The 22,476-nt window shown below is 37.4% G+C and overlaps 1 protein-coding gene across 1 annotated transcript in view; it reads right to left on the bottom strand.

Moving 5' to 3' along the window:
* Positions 1 to 5,147: 5,147 nt before the first annotated feature.
* The window catches only part of tbc1d9 (TBC1 domain family, member 9 (with GRAM domain)), a 30,593-nt gene continuing 13,264 nt past the window's right edge, over positions 5,148 to 22,476 (bottom strand). The window contains exons 4-21 of the mRNA XM_051894138.1: positions 21,641 to 21,869; positions 21,259 to 21,520; positions 20,208 to 20,415; positions 19,747 to 19,953; positions 19,493 to 19,666; positions 17,655 to 17,805; positions 15,272 to 15,486; positions 15,075 to 15,192; positions 14,684 to 14,969; positions 13,665 to 13,794; positions 13,486 to 13,584; positions 13,318 to 13,386; positions 10,901 to 11,141; positions 10,090 to 10,155; positions 9,419 to 9,505; positions 9,260 to 9,328; positions 9,056 to 9,159; positions 5,148 to 7,726 (exon numbers count right to left, since the gene is read on the bottom strand). Coding sequence (XP_051750098.1) covers positions 7,019 to 7,726; positions 9,056 to 9,159; positions 9,260 to 9,328; positions 9,419 to 9,505; positions 10,090 to 10,155; positions 10,901 to 11,141; positions 13,318 to 13,386; positions 13,486 to 13,584; positions 13,665 to 13,794; positions 14,684 to 14,969; positions 15,075 to 15,192; positions 15,272 to 15,486; positions 17,655 to 17,805; positions 19,493 to 19,666; positions 19,747 to 19,953; positions 20,208 to 20,415; positions 21,259 to 21,520; positions 21,641 to 21,869 — 3,423 coding nt within the window. The 3' untranslated portion in view covers positions 5,148 to 7,018. The remainder of the gene's footprint in view (positions 7,727 to 9,055; positions 9,160 to 9,259; positions 9,329 to 9,418; positions 9,506 to 10,089; positions 10,156 to 10,900; positions 11,142 to 13,317; positions 13,387 to 13,485; positions 13,585 to 13,664; positions 13,795 to 14,683; positions 14,970 to 15,074; positions 15,193 to 15,271; positions 15,487 to 17,654; positions 17,806 to 19,492; positions 19,667 to 19,746; positions 19,954 to 20,207; positions 20,416 to 21,258; positions 21,521 to 21,640; positions 21,870 to 22,476) is intronic.

Genomic DNA, 22,476 nt, shown 5'->3' with positions numbered 1-22,476 from the left:
AATAACAATAAATATTAATAATAATAATAATTCTGCATACAGAGATAATCAAACATCATTAAAATTTAACAAAACTGAAGTTAAAATTAAATTTTAAAATGCGATTTCTTCGCCACTGAATTACCAAAAAACTATAAATGCAAACTTTATTTTTAAAATAACCATATACATATTAAAAATATTAAACTCAAACAGAGCAACATTTTTGTTTTTTAAAGTACCTAACTAAACCAAAGCTATTTAAGACAGCAATACCTTTCAGATAATGGTCAGATTATATAATTTTAAAAGGTCAGATAAGTATTTTTATGGCACAAAAACAATGAGAGTGACAGCATTAAACTTTAACCTAAATTTGCAGCATTATAAATAAATAATAAAAATGATGAATTGTGATTAACATCACTCAACCAAACATTTAACTACACAAAAGCAGGAGTAAAATCACATTTGTCATAACATGAGAATATTGAGTCATACTCATGAATCAGCACACCAATGCCCTGAAATGAACCGCCTGTACAACTGATTTCCTAAAAACAAACCTTCACAACCAATTCACTGAAATGAAAAAAAAGAGGGAGGGGGATGTTCTAGTTGAGCATGTTTGCTTGAATGCATGGCATAATTTAAAATATGAGCTACTCAAAAATCAATATATATCCTCAACACTGCAGTGTATCATGCCTTTGTCAATCTAATACGAGCGCTTCAGCTTCACTGTACTGTCTGATTCCTTCAGAAGGACTGGATCCACGCTCCAGTAGTGGTCTAATGTTTATCTGAGTCAGGCACTGAGATGGGAAGGAGGGGCGGCGGTGATGCTTGCGACTGAAGTTCATGGAGGACTGATAACAGGCCTGAAATGTACAGGCTTTCACCTTATGCAACAGAGCCCAAACAAAAGCCACCAGATGCAGCTGGATCATTATCTTCAGCGTCTGCTGACTGTCTTACAGCAGGTCATGAACCACAGGAACAGCTTATCACAGGCAAATCAAGACTGAGACTTACTTCACACCATGTCCAGTTCTGACAGCTTTAAATCTGGTCCACACTGTCATAATAATAAGAATAACAACAATAATAATTATAACAATTACTGTATATACGTACAGTTTGCATTCTTGCAATGCATTCACTCTAAAAAAAACTAAAATTACACAGTAAAACACAGTTTTCCATTGAAATGTCCCAGAGAAACTTTGCATTCCCTGTCCCCCAAGACATAAAATGTCCCCCAAGAAAATTTGCACCCCCGTCCCTGAGACATAAAATGTCCATCAAGAAACTTTGTGCTCCCTGTCCCCAAGACATAAAATGTCCCCCCAAAAATTTGCGTTTCCTGCCCCACGAGACATAAATTGTTCCCAAGAAACTTTGTGGTCCCTGTCCCAGAGACATAAAATGTCCCCCAAGAAAATTTGCATCCCCGAGACATAAAATGTCCCCATAGAAACTTTGCGTTCCCTATCCCCAAAGAAACATTGTGTTCCCTCTCTCCCGAGACATAAAATTTGCCTGACAAACTTTGCGTTCCCTATGCCCCAAGACATATATTGTCCCCAAGAAACTTTGCGTTCCCTATCCCAGAGACATAAAATGTCCCGAGAAACTTTGCGTTCCCTGTCCCCCAAGACATAAAATGTCCTCCAAGAAAATTTGCACCCCCGTCCCCGAGACATAAAATGTCCATCAAGAAACTTTGTGCTCCCTGTCCCCAAGACATAAAATGTCCCTCCAAAAATTTGCGTTTCCTGCCCCACGAGACATAAATTGTTCCCAAGAAACTTTGTGGTCCCTGTCCCAGAGACATAAAATGTCCCCCAAGAAAATCTGCGTCCCCGAGACATAAAATGTCCCCAGAGAAACTTTGCGTTCCCTATCCCCAAAGAAACATTGTGTTCCCTCTCTCCCGAGACATAAAATTTGCCCGAGAACCTTTGCGCTCCCTATGCCCCAAGACATATATTGTCCCCAAGAAACTTTGCGTTCCCTATCCCAGAGACATAAAATGTCCCGAGAAACTTTGCGTTCCCTGTCCCCGAGACATAAATTGTCCCCAAGAAACTTTGCGTTCCCTGTCCCAGAGACATAAAATGTCCCCCAAGAAACTTTGCGTTCCCTGTCCCTGAGACATAAAACGTCCCCCCAAAAAATCTGCGTCCCCGAGACATAAAATATCCCCAGAGAAACTTTGCGTTGCCTGTCCCCAGAGACATATATTGTCACCAAGAAACTTTGCGTTCCCTGTCTCAGAGACATAAAATGTCCCCTGAGAAACTTTGTGTTCCCTGTCCCCCGAGACATAAATTGTCCCCAAGAAACTTAATAATAATTACTGTATATGCATACAGTTTGCATGCTTGCAATGTATTCTCTCTAAAAAATAACTAAAAAAACTCAAATTTACACAGTAAAATACCGTTTTCCATTGAAACCGTAATATACCGTAAAAATGCATTCTGGGAAATATTATGTCTTTTGAGATAGTAACCTATAGGCTACTTTCTCGAAAACAACAAACATTACCCAGAATGCACTGTTTTTACACTATATTACTTCTGTATATTACAATGCATTCTGGGTAATATTATTTGTTGTTTTCGAGAAGGTAACCTATAGGTAACCTATAACTTCTTTTCATAAAATGATGCATATCCAGATTGCATTGTTTTATGGTTTTATGGTAAATAATATTTTTTCTTTTTTTAGTAATTTTTTGAGTGTTGGCCATGTCTGCATTAGACAATACAGCAAACTTTGTTTTGGCAGCATTTTCAGGCTGCCAAAACACTGTTGTCACATAAATGAACGGCCAAAACACACAAAAAGTTTTCTGTTTTTAGTTGAAAACGGTGTCGTGTAAACAGCCCCTCAATTTATATTTAAAGTACAAATACTAATAAATACTAAAAATAATAATACAAAAAGAAAGAAAGAAAGAGAGAGAGAGAGAGAGAGAAAGAACCGCATGTATAATACTGACATGGAAGGACGTCTCAGGTGAGGAAAAAACATGTTTTAGAAGGAGTTTAACCTCATTCAGCATATCAATTAATAAAATATCTTAAAACATTATTTTAAACAACTTTTGTGTTTTAAAAACAGTACATTAATGGAGCTGACACTATTAAATTGCAACACAGTGTTACTATGCAGGTTGTTGAGTGTACAAATTAAAGTAGACTTTGATTTTATTGGTTAATTCATAAACGACAAATGTACAGGGATCTACGGTTTGTATTGCTCTACAATCTATGGCACAACACTTGGATCATGTACAAAAGATACAAGGTTAAAGATAAAACAGTACTTGATAGGTAAGCGGATAACCGGAACAGATAAACAGCTGACTTATCAAGTGGTTAATGATGGGAAAGTGCTTTAGCAGGTAGTAAAAAGGTTTATTTACAAGAAAATAAGAGGTGCACATTAAAGCTGAGGGAAGGGTTTTTGCAAGCGGAGTGCCCGGTAATGACGCAAGGCTTGTTGACTGAGACAGCTTGGTGTCTTTATTTGAGTGCCAAGTATCTCCAGTGCTGGGACATCGAAGAACAGCGGCGTCTGATTGGACGCCTCCGCTCACACCCTCTGAACGTCAGCGGTGGCCAGACAGAGAGGTGCAGGGAGTGCATCGGCATTTCATTCAGGACACACTGCTTTGTTACAGCCCTGAACTCTAATGTATGCCAATGAAAGCATTTTACTACTGGCCTCTAGTGGTCAGGACACTCAACAGCAGTCACACTAAGCATGACCAAGCAGAAAAATACAATGCTTCTGATTCTGTGTGGTATGGAGGCCCTAAAGGGACCCGGCGGTGGGAAAAAAGTATGAGATGGGATGAAAAAAAATAGTAAGTCAATGCTTTTGCATTCTCCCACTAATGTTTTGTGTTCCTGAGAAACTTTGCATTCCCTGTCCCCCAAGAAACTTTACATTCTCCGTCCCCCGAGACATAAAATGTCCCCCAAGAAACTTTGCGTTCCCTGTCCCAAGACATAAAATGTCCCAGAGAAACTTTGCGTTCTCCATCCCCGAGATGTGAAATGTCCCAAGAAACTTTGCGTTCCGTCCCAAGACATAAAATGTCCCTGAGAAACTTTGCGTTCCCTGTCCCCCAAGAAACTTCACATTCTCTGTCCCCCGTGACATAAAATGTCCCAAGAAACTTTGCGTTCCCTGTCCCAAGACATAAAATGTCCCAGAGAAACTTTGCGTTCTCCGTCCCCGAGACGTAAAATTTCCCTGAGAAACTTTGCGTTCTCCGTCCCCAAGACATAAAATGTCCCCCAAGAAACTTTGCGTTCCCTGTCCCCAAAACATAAAATGTCCCCTGAGAGACTTTGCGTTCCCTGTCCCCAAGACATAAAATGTCCCCTGAGAGACTTTGCGTTCCCTGTCCCTTGAGACAAATTGTCCCCGAGAAATGTTCATTTCCTGTCCTTGAGACATAAAATGTTGCCCAAGAAACTTTGCGTTCTGGGTCCCCCAAGACATAAAATGTCCCCTGGAAAAACTTTGTGTTCACTCACAAACCATTTAAGATCTTTGCGAATGAATGCAAAGTTTCTCGGAGGAACACAAAACTTTTGCGAGAGAACACAAAAGCATTGAAATATTTTTTTCCCCCTCCCATCTCATATTTTTTCATCACCATGTCCCTTTAGGGGCTAGTCGTTTTTTTTTCTCAATTTTTATGCAAATTGCAGTGTTGACTATGAATCATGGAAATTTAAAAAAAAAAATCTGGATAATATATTTTAATAAATATCTCTGAAATATACGTTTATGAATAACTACTAACCAAAATTTAGCCGCAAACAAGCTAGTCACTTCTGTGCCAGCTTTATTTAGCCTAAATCTGCATCCATGTTACTGATTCTGGCTTAAATTGATTTTATTTATTGATAGAAAACAATGAAATCACATCAATCGGAGTCTTAAATTACTTTAAGCATGTCTCAAAAATGGCAAAACTTGCATAAAATGTTTAGTATTTAGGCTGACCTCCTGAGATGGAAGAAAAACAGATTCACACCCCTTTTTGTACCTTATTCATTTGGAAATGCCAAGATGAAAATGGACTGAAATATAGTAAACAGTAAACTGAACTGAAGAGTATCTGATAACAGGACAGGACATTTTCTTTTTATACATTTAATTCCTGGAAGTGGTCTGAATAATTTACAGGTCAATTTGAACAATTCACAATAAAAACGTAAACTTAAAAACAGCAGCATGAAATAAAGTAAAAACTCATCTATTTAAAAAACAAACAAACAAAATAAGTTAGGGGAAGGTGCGCAGACATGCTACATGCCTGGTGAGAACACAGCAAATGAAAAACTGTACACAACCGTAGTCTTCAGGATACACTATAAACTGTGAATGTCAGATATTATACACAGCTGGACTGCATAGTCTCTCAGCTGATTCATATCCGATATTTCAGCGCTGACAGGTTACAAACATCCTCACTTTTAACAAAGAAGAAAAACCCAAAGTGCAGGTGCAAAGGAATTGAGAGAGGAAGAGAGAAATGTGAAATCTGGGAAATTACAGGTGATTTTGTGGCACATAGTTCCAACAATCCCAGCATTTCATGTCCTAGCGTCCTCTTTTTCAAGAGTTTGCTGGGTTAGATCTCACATACGTATTTTCCCATTATCCCAGTGAACGCTCTCACATTAGAGATGATTTACTATACTCTAAAATCAAAACCATTCTCTTAATCTGTATTTTTGTCTAATTTTTAAAGTAAAAATATCTTGAGAAGATACTTGAGAAGCAACACTGCATAAGATTGCATGAGGCTATTTTAGAAAATATAATATCAATTAAAGTATGTAAAGTATTGTATTGTTCTTCCAAATAAACTTGTATTAAAATCATCTTTTTTGTTTTCAGCATAAATCTAAAAATTCCTATTGAGGTTCATCCTTACAAACAAACAAATAAATAAATAAATAAATAAATGCAATATATTTTCTAAAAAGTCTTGTGATTGCACGCAGTTTTGATTCCCAAGTAAACTGGTATTATTTTTAGGACCTTTACATACATTTATTGGAACACAACACAAAAATACTGATTAAGAAAATGTTTTTTCAGACTCAAGACGTGTTTCGCCCAATCAGGACTAGTGAGCTATTCTAGACACGATAACTATGATAAACAGTCTAACTGTATTAGATACTATTAGTAACCATTTCTTTATATATAAAGCACATCAAGCACATAGTAGTATACAACAGTTCCTCTCAGACTTTGTACAGGTAAAAAGGTCATTCTGTTGGTCACATCATGGTCCATCCGTCATTAGATCAAAGAAGAGCCTCTGGGAAAACTCATTACTGTCCGTCCATAACGAGCTCACGCAAACATGAAGCCTTTGAAGTTTCATACTGATTTAAGATGAGATCCATTGGTTAAGAGTAGATAAATTAGGTGGCCGGTTAAAGGCATAGTTCACCAAAAATAAAAGCTGTCATCATTTGCTGACCCCACATATCATTCCAAATTTGACATATATATATATATATATATAAGGTAGAACACAAAAGGAGATATTTAGCCAAATGTCCATGCTGCTTATTTCCATACATTGCAAGTTAACGGGGACTGGAGATTTCAACCTCCAAATATGACAATAAAAGTGGCCAATATGATTACAAGAAGTCATATAATTGTTTTGTGTGAGGAACATACTAGAATTTAAGTTGTTATTTGCTATTGTATGGCTTGAGAAAACTCAATAAATAGTGCACAAACAATTATTATGGTGCTTTTTGTCAGTTTTTAGCTTGACAGAGATGGTCACCATTTACTTTCACTGTATGGGTAAAAACTAGCATTAACTTTCCATGAAATAACTAAGTAATAAAAAAAGTAATGGAACGACATGACAGTGAGTAAATGATGGTATAACTTTCATTTTTGGATGAACTACTGTACGCCTTTAATCTTGAAACACAGTTTGTGAATGGAGAGGTAATAGTTTAAGTTTAGCACATTAGCCTGATAGCGAGATCTCATAGTCACTGACGGACATGTGTTGGTGTCCCACCTTGCGAACATTCTTGGCGTTAGTAATTCGCGCTGCGATCTCAACAGGCTTCTCGAAGTACTGTACCAGGGCTTGTTCGGTGAGCACAGAGGCCAGGAACTGCTCGAATGTGATGGCCCAGTCCTTATCGATGCTGGCACTGTGAGGCAGACCACCTCTCCCATGATGCCCCACTCCCCTATGTGTCCCGCCATTGCGTATGAGAACAGTGTCCTCCGCGATGTCCTCACACTGAAGCTTATCGTCCAGCTCGTGGGAGCCGGCGCTCAGGACGGAGTACGAGGACATGGACGTGTCGTCTTTGGTCTCGTCGTCTGAGATGAGCATGGCGGAGGACGTGCCGGTGTCTTTGGGAGATGAGTCCTCCAGTTTGATGTCGTCTAATGGGCCCGTGCTGGAGGAGTTAATATCGCTATCACAGGGCTTGTGTCGCGCTCTCTCCCGCTTGCTTCTGCACACCGGGATGCGGTCGTCCTCTTCGTCGTCCTCCTCCTCCTCCTCGTCCTTGTTAGCGGGACTGCAGAAGAGTTTGCCCACCTCTCCCATCTCCAGCAGCAGGCTGGTGACCGTAGCAGTGGCGTGATACAGCTCCTGCTCGCTGGGGTCTTCACTGAACATGTTGTAGAGAGTCTTACACAGCTCGATGAACTGACTCTGAAGACAGAAGAGAAAAGAAACACACACATCAAAACGGAGTCTGATTTAACCTGTGGATAAACAAACGTGATGTCCTTGTCTTGCAGTGGATTTATTTAGAGATTGTTAATAACAACTAATTCCTCTGTGTGTGTGTGTGTGTGTGTGTATGTATATATATATATACACGACAGTTCTTTTCTGGTTCTTGAATCTGATTGGCTGATTTTCACCATTTTTATCACTTTGCTTGAAGCGACTGTCATGGCGGCCGAGCAAATCCACCGTAATATTTTACAAATACTACACTTGCTGTACCACAAACTGTAGTTTTAAGAGTTTTTTTTTTAGGTGAGAATGTCATTGTTCAGACCTGAAATATGTGACTCATATTTAATCATAGCGCCTATTTTACAATTTGTTTAGACAATTTGTTTCGGAGATGCAAGCTCCAGGCCGTCAGCGGCCGTTCGGTGCTCGTGTACCCGCCGAGAACAGCTTTATCTCGGCCAGTGCTTCGGGGATTTGCCGCTGGCTCTTATAGTGGTTAAACATGATATATAATTCATTTTATGTACATTAAACGGGCAATTTTTGGTTTTATAAATCCATTACTAGTTCCCGAGTAAATCAAATTGTTAAATTTAATATTTAATATTAAGGCTATATTGAACTTAAATCCTGTAGAGCATTTGCTTTTGTATGTTTGACTGAACTGTACAATTGTGTTTATTTCCTGTTGTCATTCATAATGGTTATTGTTGTTAATTTAAATTTTGTTGTTCAATAAATATTTTATATAAATAATATGTTGTATTTGCTATTGAGAAAGGGTCCATTAGTGTGTAATATGGATTGAGTGAAAGTTACATTAATACGCCATTAGATGGCGGCAAACCTATACTTGAGTGAATGAGTCAGTCTCAAGAGACTTTTAAATTGAAAGGGACGTAAACAAAGGACATTGTTTTAGCACTGTATGTTATGGAAAACTCCCTTAACTGTAAAAAGGACAAATACAAAGATCGCTTTCCTCAGCGAACATTCAAATGGACTTTTATAATGGATATAATATTATGGACATCGACCTGAAAAATGAATGTTATATCAGACACAGGTAATGCTCGCTGCAGACAAACTCTCTCTCTCTACGGCCGAATTACAGCTATATTGCTCATATTATTTATATTCCTTAATTCATAGGTTTATCTTTGTGATCTTTCGTGCTCAGCCTCTGAAATGACTAAAATAACTTTTCTTTAAATTTGATGTGTTGGGAATGAAAAATCAGGTAGCTTTAATAGGAAATAGGGTCTTGAAGTAACTTTGGTTGGTCTCCAGTTGTACCTGGTTGAGTTTGGGCAGATCTTTCATGTTCTCCAGCTTTGCTTTGGTCTCCTGGTTCCACAGACGGAGGTACGTGCGGTAATCTGGAGTGTGCGTTTTCTTCACTACATCACAGACAAAAAGAAGCCTTATTGAATGCTGCACATTTAAACAGATAAACTCATTCATTTTCATCTGTATGAATGGAGAGGATGTTTCTCCCACCTTTTTCGTTCTTGAAAGTGACTCTGACGAATCCATCATCCTTCTCGGTTCTGTTCTTGGGGTCGAGGCCTATCCATGAGAGGTCAAAGCATCAGTACCAGTGATCACAGTGTTTGTGGTATTTTCAAATGGTGAGTGAGTGTGAGGATTCAGCAGTACCGCTGGAGGTCTCTGGGGTGATGTCCTCAAAGAAATACTGTGTGGCTTCACAGGCCGAGTCCGGCTCCTCCTGCTCATGGTGCAGCTCTGAGAACAACAAACACTGCAAATTCAGCCCTGTTCTACAGCTCAATAGAAATCATTTTTATTAGAGAACAATATAAAAATGCAAATAAAAATAACAAATAATATTATATTATATTATATTATATTATATTATATTATATTATATTATATTATATTATATTATATATTATATTATATTATATTATATTATTTCATTTCTTTAAAAAAGGACCCAGAACATCTGCTGACAAGTAACTGGACATTATAATTAGGCTTATAGTAACACTTCAGTAATATTTCTATAAGTTTTTTTTTTTTGACAAAAGGTCTCTTGTTCAGGATGAAGTTAAAAAAAAAAAAAACTTATTTTCATTGTGGTCCTTGATATTATACAAAAATGCTTTTTATTCACGTTTCCTCTCAACTAATAATCTTACAGTTACCACAGACATTATATGCATATCTGCAAAGGTAAACAAATGCTGAAAATAAAAAAAAACTAATATGAATTAATTAACCAGTTTGAATTTTAATAATTACCAGCATAATGTTAAAAAAAAAAAAAAAAAAAAAAACTTTTTTTACACCCACATATTCTCACCTACCTGGAAGTACGTGAATCTTATACAGAAATTTGAGTTTTTCCGTCAGGTCACCATGACACAGGACACCTGAAACACAAACCAAATGGTCAAGTTAATCATATTATATGTGACTGTACAAAAACAATCAACCTGATACACTGAGTTTGAATTTAAACGTATTTAAATCATATCATATATTTAATATTTTATTTAGCAAGCACCACTAAATAGGACCAAAATCATCTCTATAAAACAAAAAAAAAGAAAATATAAAGAATAAAAAATCATTACATTTATGATAATACTAATTTAAAATGATTTAACAAGCACCATTAAATATAATCAAAATCATCTCAATGAAACAAAAAAGGAATATAAAAAGAATAAAAATTATAATATTTATAGTAATAATTTAAAATTATTTAGCAAGATTAAGCATTATTTAGCATCTCATTAAAAAAACAAAACAAGACAAAAAATAGCATTTATATTAAAAATAAGAATTTTAATTGTTATATCAAATGATTAAACAATTAATATTCATTTTCATTAATATTAATTTTTTACCCTGAGGTCCACTTATACTTCTTTTTTTTTCTTAATATAATTTTTTGACTAGACTAGGACATTTTGACTTTTAAACGCAAGCTTTCATAGCTTTCAAGCTTATTATAAATCATTTAAAAAAACAAAAATTCATGTGCCTCGTAATCTTTAATCAAAATATCTTCCCCTCCCTCTTGCAGTGTCATCTCTTCTGTGAAAGACTATCACAACTTCCATTTCATGCAGACTTTAAGGAAAATATGATTCCCCTGATAAAAACACTCACTCAAGCCACTGATGAACTCTCTGAAGTTGATGAGCGCGTCTGCGTTGTGGTCCAGCAGACGGAAGAATCGCAGGGCCAGATCGTCGGTGTGCGAGCCGCAGGCCCAGGGGAAGAGCAGCGCGAACAGGCCCTTGAACTGCTCCAGATCGATACGGTACTGCTCCAGGTATGGCAGGCTCGGGTCGTGGCGGCTCATGGGGTTGCTGGTGGTGCCCCAGTAACAGCTGGTCAGATGCTCAGCCTGATGGTAATAAACAGATGCACAGGTCATGAAAAGTCAATGCGTATGCACTATGTGACTTTAAACGATAACAAATGTTTAAATGTGAATACACCTGCAATGGTGTTAATAATCGTCTCAATAATAAAATGTCTTCCTCAACAGACTGCATGATTTGAGCCATAACACAAATCAGGCTGGATGAGTTACATGCACATTGTAATTAAGTTTAAAATTTAGGGTTAGAGGTTTATTCAAATTATTTATCAAGCACCATCACATATGACCAAAATAATCTCAATCCAACAATAAAATAAAATAATTAAAAAATAAAATATTTAGTAAGCACCATTAAATAACCAAATCTCAATAAAACAAAAAGAAAAATAATAAAAGTAATGATATTTATGATCAAATTAATAATTTGAAATGACTTAGCAAGCACCATTAAATATAACCAAAATAATCTCAATAAAATAAAAAAGGAAAATAAAATAACATGATAAAATTTTAAATTATTTAGCAAGAATCATTAAATATCTCAATAAAAACCAGCATATAGCATATAAAATAAGATTCTTAAAATTGTTATATTAAATGAATAAATAATTAATATTGATTTATTCATTATTATTATTATTATTATTATTAAATTACAACGAAAATAATTTAAAATGATTTAACAAATCTATTTTTATTACATAATAATAAAAATAATAGCATGTTTAATAATACATTTTAATTATATAAAAGTGTTAATTAATTAATTAACATTGATTTAATAATAATAATTATTATTATTTATTTTAAAATAATAAAATGGTGTATCTCCCGCTAGGTGGCATCATTTGTTGAGAAATACAGTTTTCTGTGACTTTATTATTTCCATATGCAAAGCATCCTCTGATTAATAACCACAATTATTCCTTCAAATGAACAGGCATTTGGGACATAAATGGTTATAACCCAGATTCAGAGAAACCCTCAGAGCGGCTCCTGTCATTGAGAGCTAATAAATGTGCTGAAGAACAGCTAAAGAGGAAGATGCATGACTCTCCGATAAAAAGTTAGCTGCAATATATTAACACACTCACTCCATCCATCAGCCCGTGTGAGGAGGAGTCATTATCTTAAATCACTGGAACAGTCTTCCTAGCATTGTTCAGGAAGCAGACACACTCTGTCAGTTTAAATCTAGACGAATCATCTCTTTAACCTGGCATGCACATAACATCGCACATTTCTATAATTCACATCCATTAAAGGATTGTTAGGCTGCATAAATTAAGTCATGCGGAAAAGGTAACACTCCCATAACACCCGATGTACATCATATGGCATCTACTCTAATATTAGTCTCTCTGTTTATCCCGAGGTTACCGTAGTCATCCGGATCCGGTCCATATCCAGATCAGATGCTGGACCTGCACCTAGACGTGACCACAACGCATCCCTGAATGTCAGCAGAGATCCTGTCAACTAGACAATCCCCTGTGAAAGCCTCATCGACACGACAGCCATCGGCACAGGTCCACAAAAACCAGACAGGTCTCCAAAAAACAAGCTTTGTCTCCATATGGCGTGATGAATCCGATCTTCAAGCAAAAGGAACTGGATGAATATTTGAATGCTACCGATCCACAATCTGATTTCTGACTTGTGATGATCATAACACACCGTGTTCGTTCACTGTCCAGAAGAGAACTGCCCTCCAAATGTGCCTGGTTTCTCCCAATGTTTTTTTTTCTCTATTCTGTCACCTGATGCAGTTTGGGTTTCTTACTACGGTCGCCTCTGGCTTGCTTAGTTGGGGACACAATATTATTGATCTGCCTGCACTGACACTATTAGATGAGAACTGAACTGAGCTGGACGATGACATGACACTGTTTTCTGCAGAATTGCTTAAAGATGAATTGAACTAATTTAATAATCTTTACAACAGAACTGAATCAACACTGAACTGACTTCAGCTGAACAATGACACTTTTCTTTTAGAGCTGCTGTACAGCTGGAATGTCGTTGAATCATTTTCCTGTTATAACTTTAAAGCTGCTTTGAAACAATCTGTATTGTATAAAGCGATATATAAATAAAGGTGACTTGACTTGACACACTCATTCTGCTCAAGCGCAGTAAATATGTTGCTCAAGTCAGGCCATAATTGGGTGACTCGTGACCCCATCATGTGACTGACCTTAAAGAGTGTGTAGAGCTCCTCCAGCTCATCAATGCTGAAAGGCGTCTCCGTCACGATGGTCCGCACCTGGAAAACCAGTGGATGAGGCAAACATGAACGTGTGCTTCAATAAAACTAAAAGTCACAGATCCACTGATTGAGTCAGTGTGGGGAGTGTGTGATTACCACATTGCGTTTGGTGGTGTCTTCAATGGCCTGGATCACCCTCAGTCTCTGTTTGAACCTCATCTGCTCGATCACATCTGCTCGAATGGAGCCGAACTTCTGCAGACCACAGTGAAAATGAGCAAACATGCAGTATGACACAGACAGAACACAGGACCACACTTTAAACCAAAACGAACCTCATATGAGCTGCGCACAAGTTTGAAGATGTCCACCTCAGGATGAGGCTCACCGTTATCCGTCAGGAGAGAGTGAAGATGAGGGATCGGAGGAAGGGTGCTGTCCTTATTGGTCACGCTGTCCAGATACCTACAACACACACTCATTTGTGTTAGCATACTATTTAAATACACATACACACTCACTTTGTAGTACAATAGTATGTAGCATACTATGCCAAGCTCCTTCCAGTATACTATGTCTACTCTCCATGTAGTATGCTACATATACAAACGTTGCATTTGACTACATTTAAGCTAAATTTAAACTTATAGACGATGTATACTCAGTACACAGTGCAGTACTTAAACTCAACTTGCAGTATATTGTATACTTTCTATGTAGTTTGCAGCATATTATATCTAGTTCCTTTCAGTATACCATGTCTACTCACTTTGTAGTACGCTACATATACAAACTTTGCATTCAACTACATATACTCACTACATAGTACTTAATATGCAGTATACTGTACACTCACTATACAATATTCACTTTGCAGTGCACAACTTATGTTAATTTTGTTAATAAACTACATAAACCCACTACGTAGTGTGCTACATTTAGTCACCTTGTAGTATACTGTACACTCACTATGCAGTATGCAGCATATAATCACTTTACAAGCATACTACATACTACATGCAGCATACTACATACAATACTCACTTTGCTGCACAATAACGCTAAATTTGCTTATAGACTACATTTATACTCTCTACATAGTATGTTGTATACACTAAATTTGCAGTATAGTGTATACTCTGTAGTATGCAGCATATAATCACTTAGCAGTATAGACTATATTTATACTCACTATGTAGTACGCTACAAACACTAAATCTGTAGTATACTGTATACTTTAGTATACAGCATATAATCATTTCGCAGTACAGTACATATGCAGAATACTATATATACCTACTAAGTAGCACACTGCTGCATACTACACATAATCAGTAGTATGCGGTTGTCCTACCTGCCCAGGATGGTCATGGCTTCTCCGTCATCTTTACAGCTCAGCAGCTGATGGATGTTAGCGTCGAGCACGGACAGAGCCAGCTGGAAGATGACCTTGATGCCCTCGTAGAAGAAGCAGTCGACCACCACCACGGCGCTCTCGAAGGGCATGACGGACAGGAAGAGTGTGAGGAACCACGAGAGGGAGATGGTGGAGATGACGCCCAGCGCCTGCATGCAGTCATACAGCTGAGGAACGTAGACATGAGCCAGCTCCTCGAACACACCCTGGTCCACCAAAGCACCTGACATACACACAAACACACACAATCAGTGCTGTTAGATCTTGTATCTGAGTCGTTTGGTGGCTTGCTGATGTTTTTGAGAAGCTGGTTGATCCTGGAGCTCACCTACGACTCTGGTGTTGTAGTAATCGGGAAGCATCCGCTCACATAAGGCCACCAGGAGCCAAAAGGCCTCTTCCTCTTTAGCGTACAGCAGCAGGACGGAGGTCACGATGTTCATGGCCTGTGGAAGATGACAAACTGGTATTATGATCATGCTGTATGTGTATAAGTTGTAGCAGCTGTCGAGCTGTGCGTCATACCTGGCAGTAGCCGATATTGGGGTTGCGGAAGGCGTACGCAGTGAGGACTCGACGCAGGGCGGCGATGCCCATCTCATTCTGAAAGGCCGGATGCTCCGGGAGAGACCGGTGCAGGTCTCTCTCGATCTCCTCTGTGGCCAGATTATATTTCCCCATCGACTTCTCCACCAGATCCTCATAATAACCAGGATGAGTGGCCATCTCGTTAATCGCCCCTGTACACATCAACACACACACATAAACAACCAGCCAATCAAAAAATCAACAGCTCAAAACTACACAAATGATTTAGCTAATCATTTTTGATTCAAAAAACAAAATTATTTTATTTAGTCATGATGTGTCGAATTATTTTTTTATTTTTAATTATTTCGTTTTATTTTTAATGTAATTCAACTCTAATTTAATTGAATTCAGTTAAACTATACATTAATTTAATTTAATTAATTCAACTGTACTTTAATTGAATTCAATTCAATTTAACTATACTTTAACTCAGCTCATCTCTAATTTAATTCATTTCAACTCTAATTCAATTTCTCTAAACTCTAATATAATTCAATTCAATTAAACTAACTTAATTAAATTCAGTTAAACTCAACATTCAATTCTAATTCAATTCAACTCTAATTTAATTCAATTCCACTACTTTAATTCAGCTCATCTCTACTTTAATTCAATTCAATGCTAATTCAATTTATCTCTAAACCTTTATAATTCAATTTAATTAAACTAATTCAATTCAACTAATTTAATTTACCTCAACTCAACTTAATTTAATTAAATTTTATTTTTATTTTATATTTTATTTTTCATTACATAATATATGTATTTATTTATTTATTATGCATGCAATAATTTACAGGTATAATGACATAACAATAAACAGTTAAACTCCTATATTACAGACCTTTTATAAAAACTTCCATTATAGATATAAAACTTCCATTATCTCTAGTGATAGAAAACAAGGCAGCTCAGTAAAACATTTAAAATATTTTATTAATAAATATCATAATATTTATATTTAAATATATTTTTAACATATTATACTTTATATATTATATAAATAAACTACGTTTTCTGCTATTTTTATTGTTTGACCATGCTAGTCAAAAGTTTTTGACATACTAAACAGTTTGCATGAAATGCATCAATGAATTTCATGGTGATGATTGTCATACAGGAAGTGATGCTGTATCTTTGCAATGCTCTGATGTACTGACATGAAGCTGCTATGTATAGCCACAGTTTGGTTAACTACAGTTCAAAATGTATAAATTACACCAAAGTTTGTTATAACTATGAAGCACAAGGCTAAAACTATGATTATCAATTGTGTCTGCTATTTTGAACAGTTTTTTTTCCAGTTATCAACAAAATGTGTAAATCTTCACCAAAACTATTACTGAAATGATGCCCTGAAAATGCCCTGTACATTTGGTTACAACTCATAAAGTTATTGAAGCGTCAATCTAGTGAGCAGCTTGTGTAGTTAACTACTTGTTCAAAAGGGTAAGTTAACAGTAGATGAGCTATTTTGAAACTTGTCATGATATAAAGTAGATTTAATTCCATGATTTCAACAGATTGTGTTTTCCCCTGCTAATACACACAAGTATGAAGAAACACGGGGCAGCTAGATTGTTTACAGCAGATATGTGCTTGTGCGGTCATGTGTTTCAGTTTGTGCACTGGCCTATAAAGCTTGACTCTTTATAATAAGGTGCTCACATCTACAAACAGGAAGCAGGGTAAAACAGGTACAGGCACCGCACCACAAATACCACAACAAAACAGGTGTGTGTGTGTGTGTGCACGTAAAAGAAAGTAAACACTTTTTAAACATGTCCAAGTTGTTGTTGAATATTCAAGTGAATGCAAATGTCTAGTGCAGTGGCTGGTTTTTCCCTCACGACCCAGCTTTTACACTGGACATTAAGCGGTGTCCTGATTTTTGTTTATTGCACAGTACAAAAATGTTTGTTAAAATGTTACATCTCAAAGTCAAATTTATTTATATATCACTTTTCAAAATACACACTGTGTCAAAGCAATGTTTAATGTTTTGCATTTAGCAGATTAGAGCTGTGTGATAATATAGTTTACATTTTGCGCCAATACAAGCAATCATGCAGTTGAGATTTGCTATAGTTTATTAAAAAAAAAAAAAAAAAAAAATCAAACTTCATAATTCATTATTGATTTATTTTCATTATTTCAAAATGAAAAACTTTGTCGAATTTTTGACAAAAACAAAAAGTCTGCTAAATGTAAATATATAAATGTAAAATGTATTTATTTTAGTGCCCTAACTGTGCTTGATTATCTGGTTATATTTTATTGCTCGCATTCAGCTTTGTTTTTCTCCCTGCTGACTCACCAGAAAACAGGAGCCACAGCTCTCCTCTCATGTTCTCCGGGATGCCCTGCAGCACCAGGTCTTTGGTCTTCTCCGTGCGGTACATACACACTCCCTGGCCGTATTCGGTGAAGTGATTCTTCCAGGCCTGCTCCTTCAGAAACTCTTTAGCCTGAAAACACACAAAAAAGAGAGCATCTCATCACTGCTGCATAGACTTCAACTTCAGAAGTGCTGATGACGGACACTCTGACTTGAACAAATAAGCGCTGGCAAAGAAGCGAAGCCAGTGAACCATGAACAAGCTTTAGCTTTCTATAGCTTTATTCTGAATTTTGAAATGTGGTGTATTTAATGTATATGAAAGCTTTAGATTAGACAACCTTGCAAGCATAATCCCCTCCAAAAAAACATTCACTAAAATACTCCTCTAAAAGCAAAACATACACATTTTTGCTCTTGCGCACTGATATTTTGACTAAATGCGACTAAAGCAAATGTCTTGAATAAGCAGGTTTTTCAGGTCATTTGTTACAGGTCAGCAAACAGAACAAACTTCTCATGAGTTGCACTTCCTGTGTGTGTCCTACTAAAGCCTCTGCTTTAACCACAATAAACCAAATAACATGTATCTTACTTTTAGGCTTTGAATTCTGACTGGATGAGGTGCATTCAAATTCCGATAAACGCACACCTATAACCGCACATTATGTGCTGAAGTGCCAAGATGTTCATAAACATCCTGTAACTAAGCTCAAGAACTACGTAACTTCAAAAAAGAATAGTTTACTTAGACAATTAATATGAATTCATAAGTATAAACATAACTATTTACTTAATCTTTTAGCATATTCCTGTTGTTCTATGCAGTGATTTAAGCGTATTTTAGAGGCAAAAGCTCCTCTTGACCATGGTAAAATCACTGTAATACACGGCCTCTTATAGTATTCAGCTTTATAAGAATGCAGGACACATTTCTATTCCTGTTCATTCACGAACAGATTTTACATGAGGGTTTGAATTTGGCTTGCAATGTCTGCCCTAGTCTTGCGTAACAAGACCTTCAGATTCAATAGCAGCTTTCATTAGCTAAAGACCGCCCAATGGCCATCTGACTGACATGTAAAGCAACCAATCACAGTTTCTTCTGATCAGCGTCATATTTAGGGGCTTGAAAATGTAACGTCAATGTCCCTACAATAACAGACAGGTGTGTAAAACTCTTGGACGTCTTTTAAAGAGTCCTTGCCGTGAACTTCACATACGTCACATGCTTTTGAAAGTCAATAATTTAATTGATCGTAAGCACTCATTGTCAGATGCCCTGTTTCCACCTGGTATTAAGATGCGTTTTGGTTGATCGGATCACAAGTGGATGACACTAAATACAGGTGTAAACAGGGTGTAAAACGCTTTGAGCTTGTCCACTTTGAGCTTGTAGTTGAATACGCATTCGACCGGATTGCTTTCGTAGTGTAAACACTCATGTGGTCGAATGTGTTCGAACAGCGAAAAAGACTGCCTACTCTCCTCCTACTGACCTAATGCGTAAACATTATGGGAAGAGCGCTAGGCAGATGAGATTTAAACTTTGTCAGCTGAAGACCCAAGTTTTGTTTGAAGACGAAAAATGTACCAAGCACAATGTTCTCTCACTATTCCTGATTTCTAACACACACTCACAGTGTTCGGCTGGTCTTGTGTCTGTCAGAACAGAAACGAAAGCTGCTGAGACATCTGAGGCTGAGACTACGCTTGCCCCTGCTTAACCCTCTATCGATTCCTGAGCTTTTCTATTAGTCCTATCAGTAAAAAGTGACCAAAATTAAGAAAAAAAAATGTTACTCAGGGTGTCGTACCAGTTTGGGGTTGAACTCCTCCGGGGAGCGCCGGCGGTACATGGTCATCAGGGCTTGTGTTGCGGTGGGAACCCTGTTATCATTGAGATTGAACTGCCTCTCACTCTCTCCCTCAGAGCCGAGAGCGCTGCACTGAGGACTGCATGACAGAACACTGCCCTGCTGCGAGTACACCTGCACACAGAGGACAGCATAAGACACAGCAGCTACATATATATACATACACACACACAAATAAACAGTGCTGTTCCCACCTCGTCGTCTGAGCTGCTGAGGCTGCCTGTGATTTCCCGCTCAAAGTAGATTTTAGAAGTGGTCTGCTGTAGGAAGTCTGAGATCCTCTGCACCAGGAAGTCCCGGTCTTTGAGGTTGGCAAAGAGGAAGGTCATTTTGTTTTTGGTGCTGATTGACAAGGGACTGGGAAGGACGTTGGAGCTATCAGCTTTCTCAACAATCGTCACCTAGTGATATGAGAGAGGGAGGAACAAGATGCAAAATGCAACTCACAACCCAATTTATTTTCACATATTTCTGAGAGAAACAAGATAATCAACATTGAAAATGTTTTTTACCAGACTGGATTGTGAAAGATGGTGGATAATGTGGGATAAATGCTTATGAACACTCAATTATGTAAAGTTGTAATTAAAATGGATATGTTTGCGGTGTACTTATAAGAGTATCATGTCATTAGCTTAGCAATATTGTGACGGACCTCTCTGAGTGGGATGATCAGGCTGCAGATGGTCTCCTCTTTACTGGTGAAGCAGATGTAATTAGTGGAGACAAACATCTGTCCGAGGATGTGCATCTTGTTGAAGGGGGTCCATAGCGTGCAGTCCGTGTGGCCGTCCAATTTCTCGTCTTTCGGCAGGCGGAAAAGCGCCCGGTATCGCTCGCTTTTAGCCCTGGCGTCCAGATCTCTGCAGAAACAAATATAATACTGAAAAAGGTTGTTATAAAGTTTCCTAAACTCCTGCTCAATGCATATAGCTATCTAAAACTCTACAAAATTGTAGCAGCGGAGCCGTTCTGCACGTCAAAGCGTCCTCAGATAATCCTCTTAGTTTGCACAGACAGCTTTCAAAGCTCTCTGAAGAAAAAACAGATTTGCTACTTTCAATTTCACACAGTTGCCAGACAGCCATTTTCTCCAAAATATAATCCTTTACTATTTTGTTTTTCCACTGCCACTTTTTATTGTTTGTAATATTATCTTAAATCCCATTAGCAGTTCCATGACCGATATGATTAAAATGTTATTTTAATACACAAGAATTGAATTTATTTAATCAAAATAATTTAATCAATAATTTTATTTCACAGTAACAGTATATATTACTATAATTAAAATAAATTTAACTATATTTTGCAAGAAATTCAACCCATTTTTTTTTTTTATATATTACATAATCAAGTAGTAATGTATATTTTTTATAATCTAGTGAAATTAATACTTTTACTTAATTACTACATATTAAAAGTACTTCATCAGGTAATCATTTAATAATTTTTCTCTTTTAAATAAATAAAAAAAAAATCTATTTTTAGAAGAATAACCACAGCAAATAAACATATTTGGCATCAGTGTAAAATCTGTAAAAAAAAAAAAAAAAAAAAAAAATTATAAATCAGTTGACTTAAGATCATTATTTCTCCATAAAAGTATAAATGTCAGTTTTATTCCAGCACTCGTTTTCTCTTGATTCATCAGTTTTATGTAGTTTTATCTCTTCACTGGCTTCATGGGCATTACTGGCACAGACCTTTTGAGGGCCGACACTTTCTTGGGCGACTTCTTCTTGAGTTTGGGCAGAGAGCGGTCCTGCTCAAAGCCCTTGTTGTCCAGCAGCTGTCTCATGGCTATGTTGGCCAGCTGCTCCATAAGTTTGAAGGTCTCGTTGATGTTCAGGAAGACGGAGAAGACGTGCTCGCTGCAGCGTGTGCTGACGCGCACCATGTCTGGCAGCAGGAGTGTGGCGTTCTTCTCCAGCTGAGTGATGTCAGCCCAGCGGATCACCAGCTTAGCTGAAAACAAACGGTAAAAAAAAAAAAACACACATTCATATGGAAGAAGAGCAAACATTAAGGTCTGTTGGGACAGAACATATTAGCAGAAAATAAAGAGTCAGCTGCTGCCGTACTCACCCTCTTTTCCGAGCAGGTAGGAGTAAAAGCAAAGGTGGTTGATGCTGAGGTACAGCCAGCCCTGCCGTGGCACCTTCCCCTTCCAGTAGCTGCAGGAGTAGTAGTTCACCAGCTTCTCCTCCTCCGGCATGACAAAGAGCTTACGAAACTTAGCGATGGCCTCCTTGAACTTGTCCGTATCGTCATCCTCTTTGATGTCGTGGCTCTTGTTGTATTCTGCTATAATGCCCTGGACACAAACACACAGACAGACACATATAAACACCGATACACAAACTGGTGTCACGTCACAAAATCAGGCCAAAATAAAAAGTTTGTTTGAAGTTTATTTGGAAACAGCTTGCCAAAGCAAACTTTCCGGAAAAGTTTGTACCAGCTGGTAAACTCCTTCGTGCTACGATTGGTCATAATAAGTAGCCGTGGCTCTGAGGCTCCACCTTCTTTGACGTAAAAAAATCGGTTCATTTCTTCTGTTCAGTCTGTCGAGGTCAGACGTGAGTAAAAACATGAACACACTAGATAGTGCTTTATAGTAGAAACTGAAGTTGTAACTATAATTGAAAGAGACACTGACCCTGTTTTGCATGTTTAATACTGTAAAGCTGCTTGCTTTTAAATAATCTATTGTATAAAGTGCTGTATTAATAAACGTGATGAGACTTGACAGGAGCGCTGAACTGCAGAGTTTGTGCGAACATATCCACCCCTATCATGATCAGATGCTTTCTTAACTCCTGTTTTCTCAAAACTGTCATTTTTGCTGTGTTTATTTTGTAATTGAGAGGAAAGGACACAGCACATATTTACATATTGATCTAAACGTTGCTCTCAGCAGT

The sequence above is a fragment of the Ctenopharyngodon idella genome, chromosome 1, assembly GCF_019924925.1.
Source record: "Ctenopharyngodon idella isolate HZGC_01 chromosome 1, HZGC01, whole genome shotgun sequence".
NCBI lineage: Eukaryota > Metazoa > Chordata > Actinopteri > Cypriniformes > Xenocyprididae > Ctenopharyngodon > Ctenopharyngodon idella.
The sequence above is the reverse complement of the archived record's forward strand: the minus strand, read 5'-3'. Positions and strand labels throughout refer to the sequence as shown.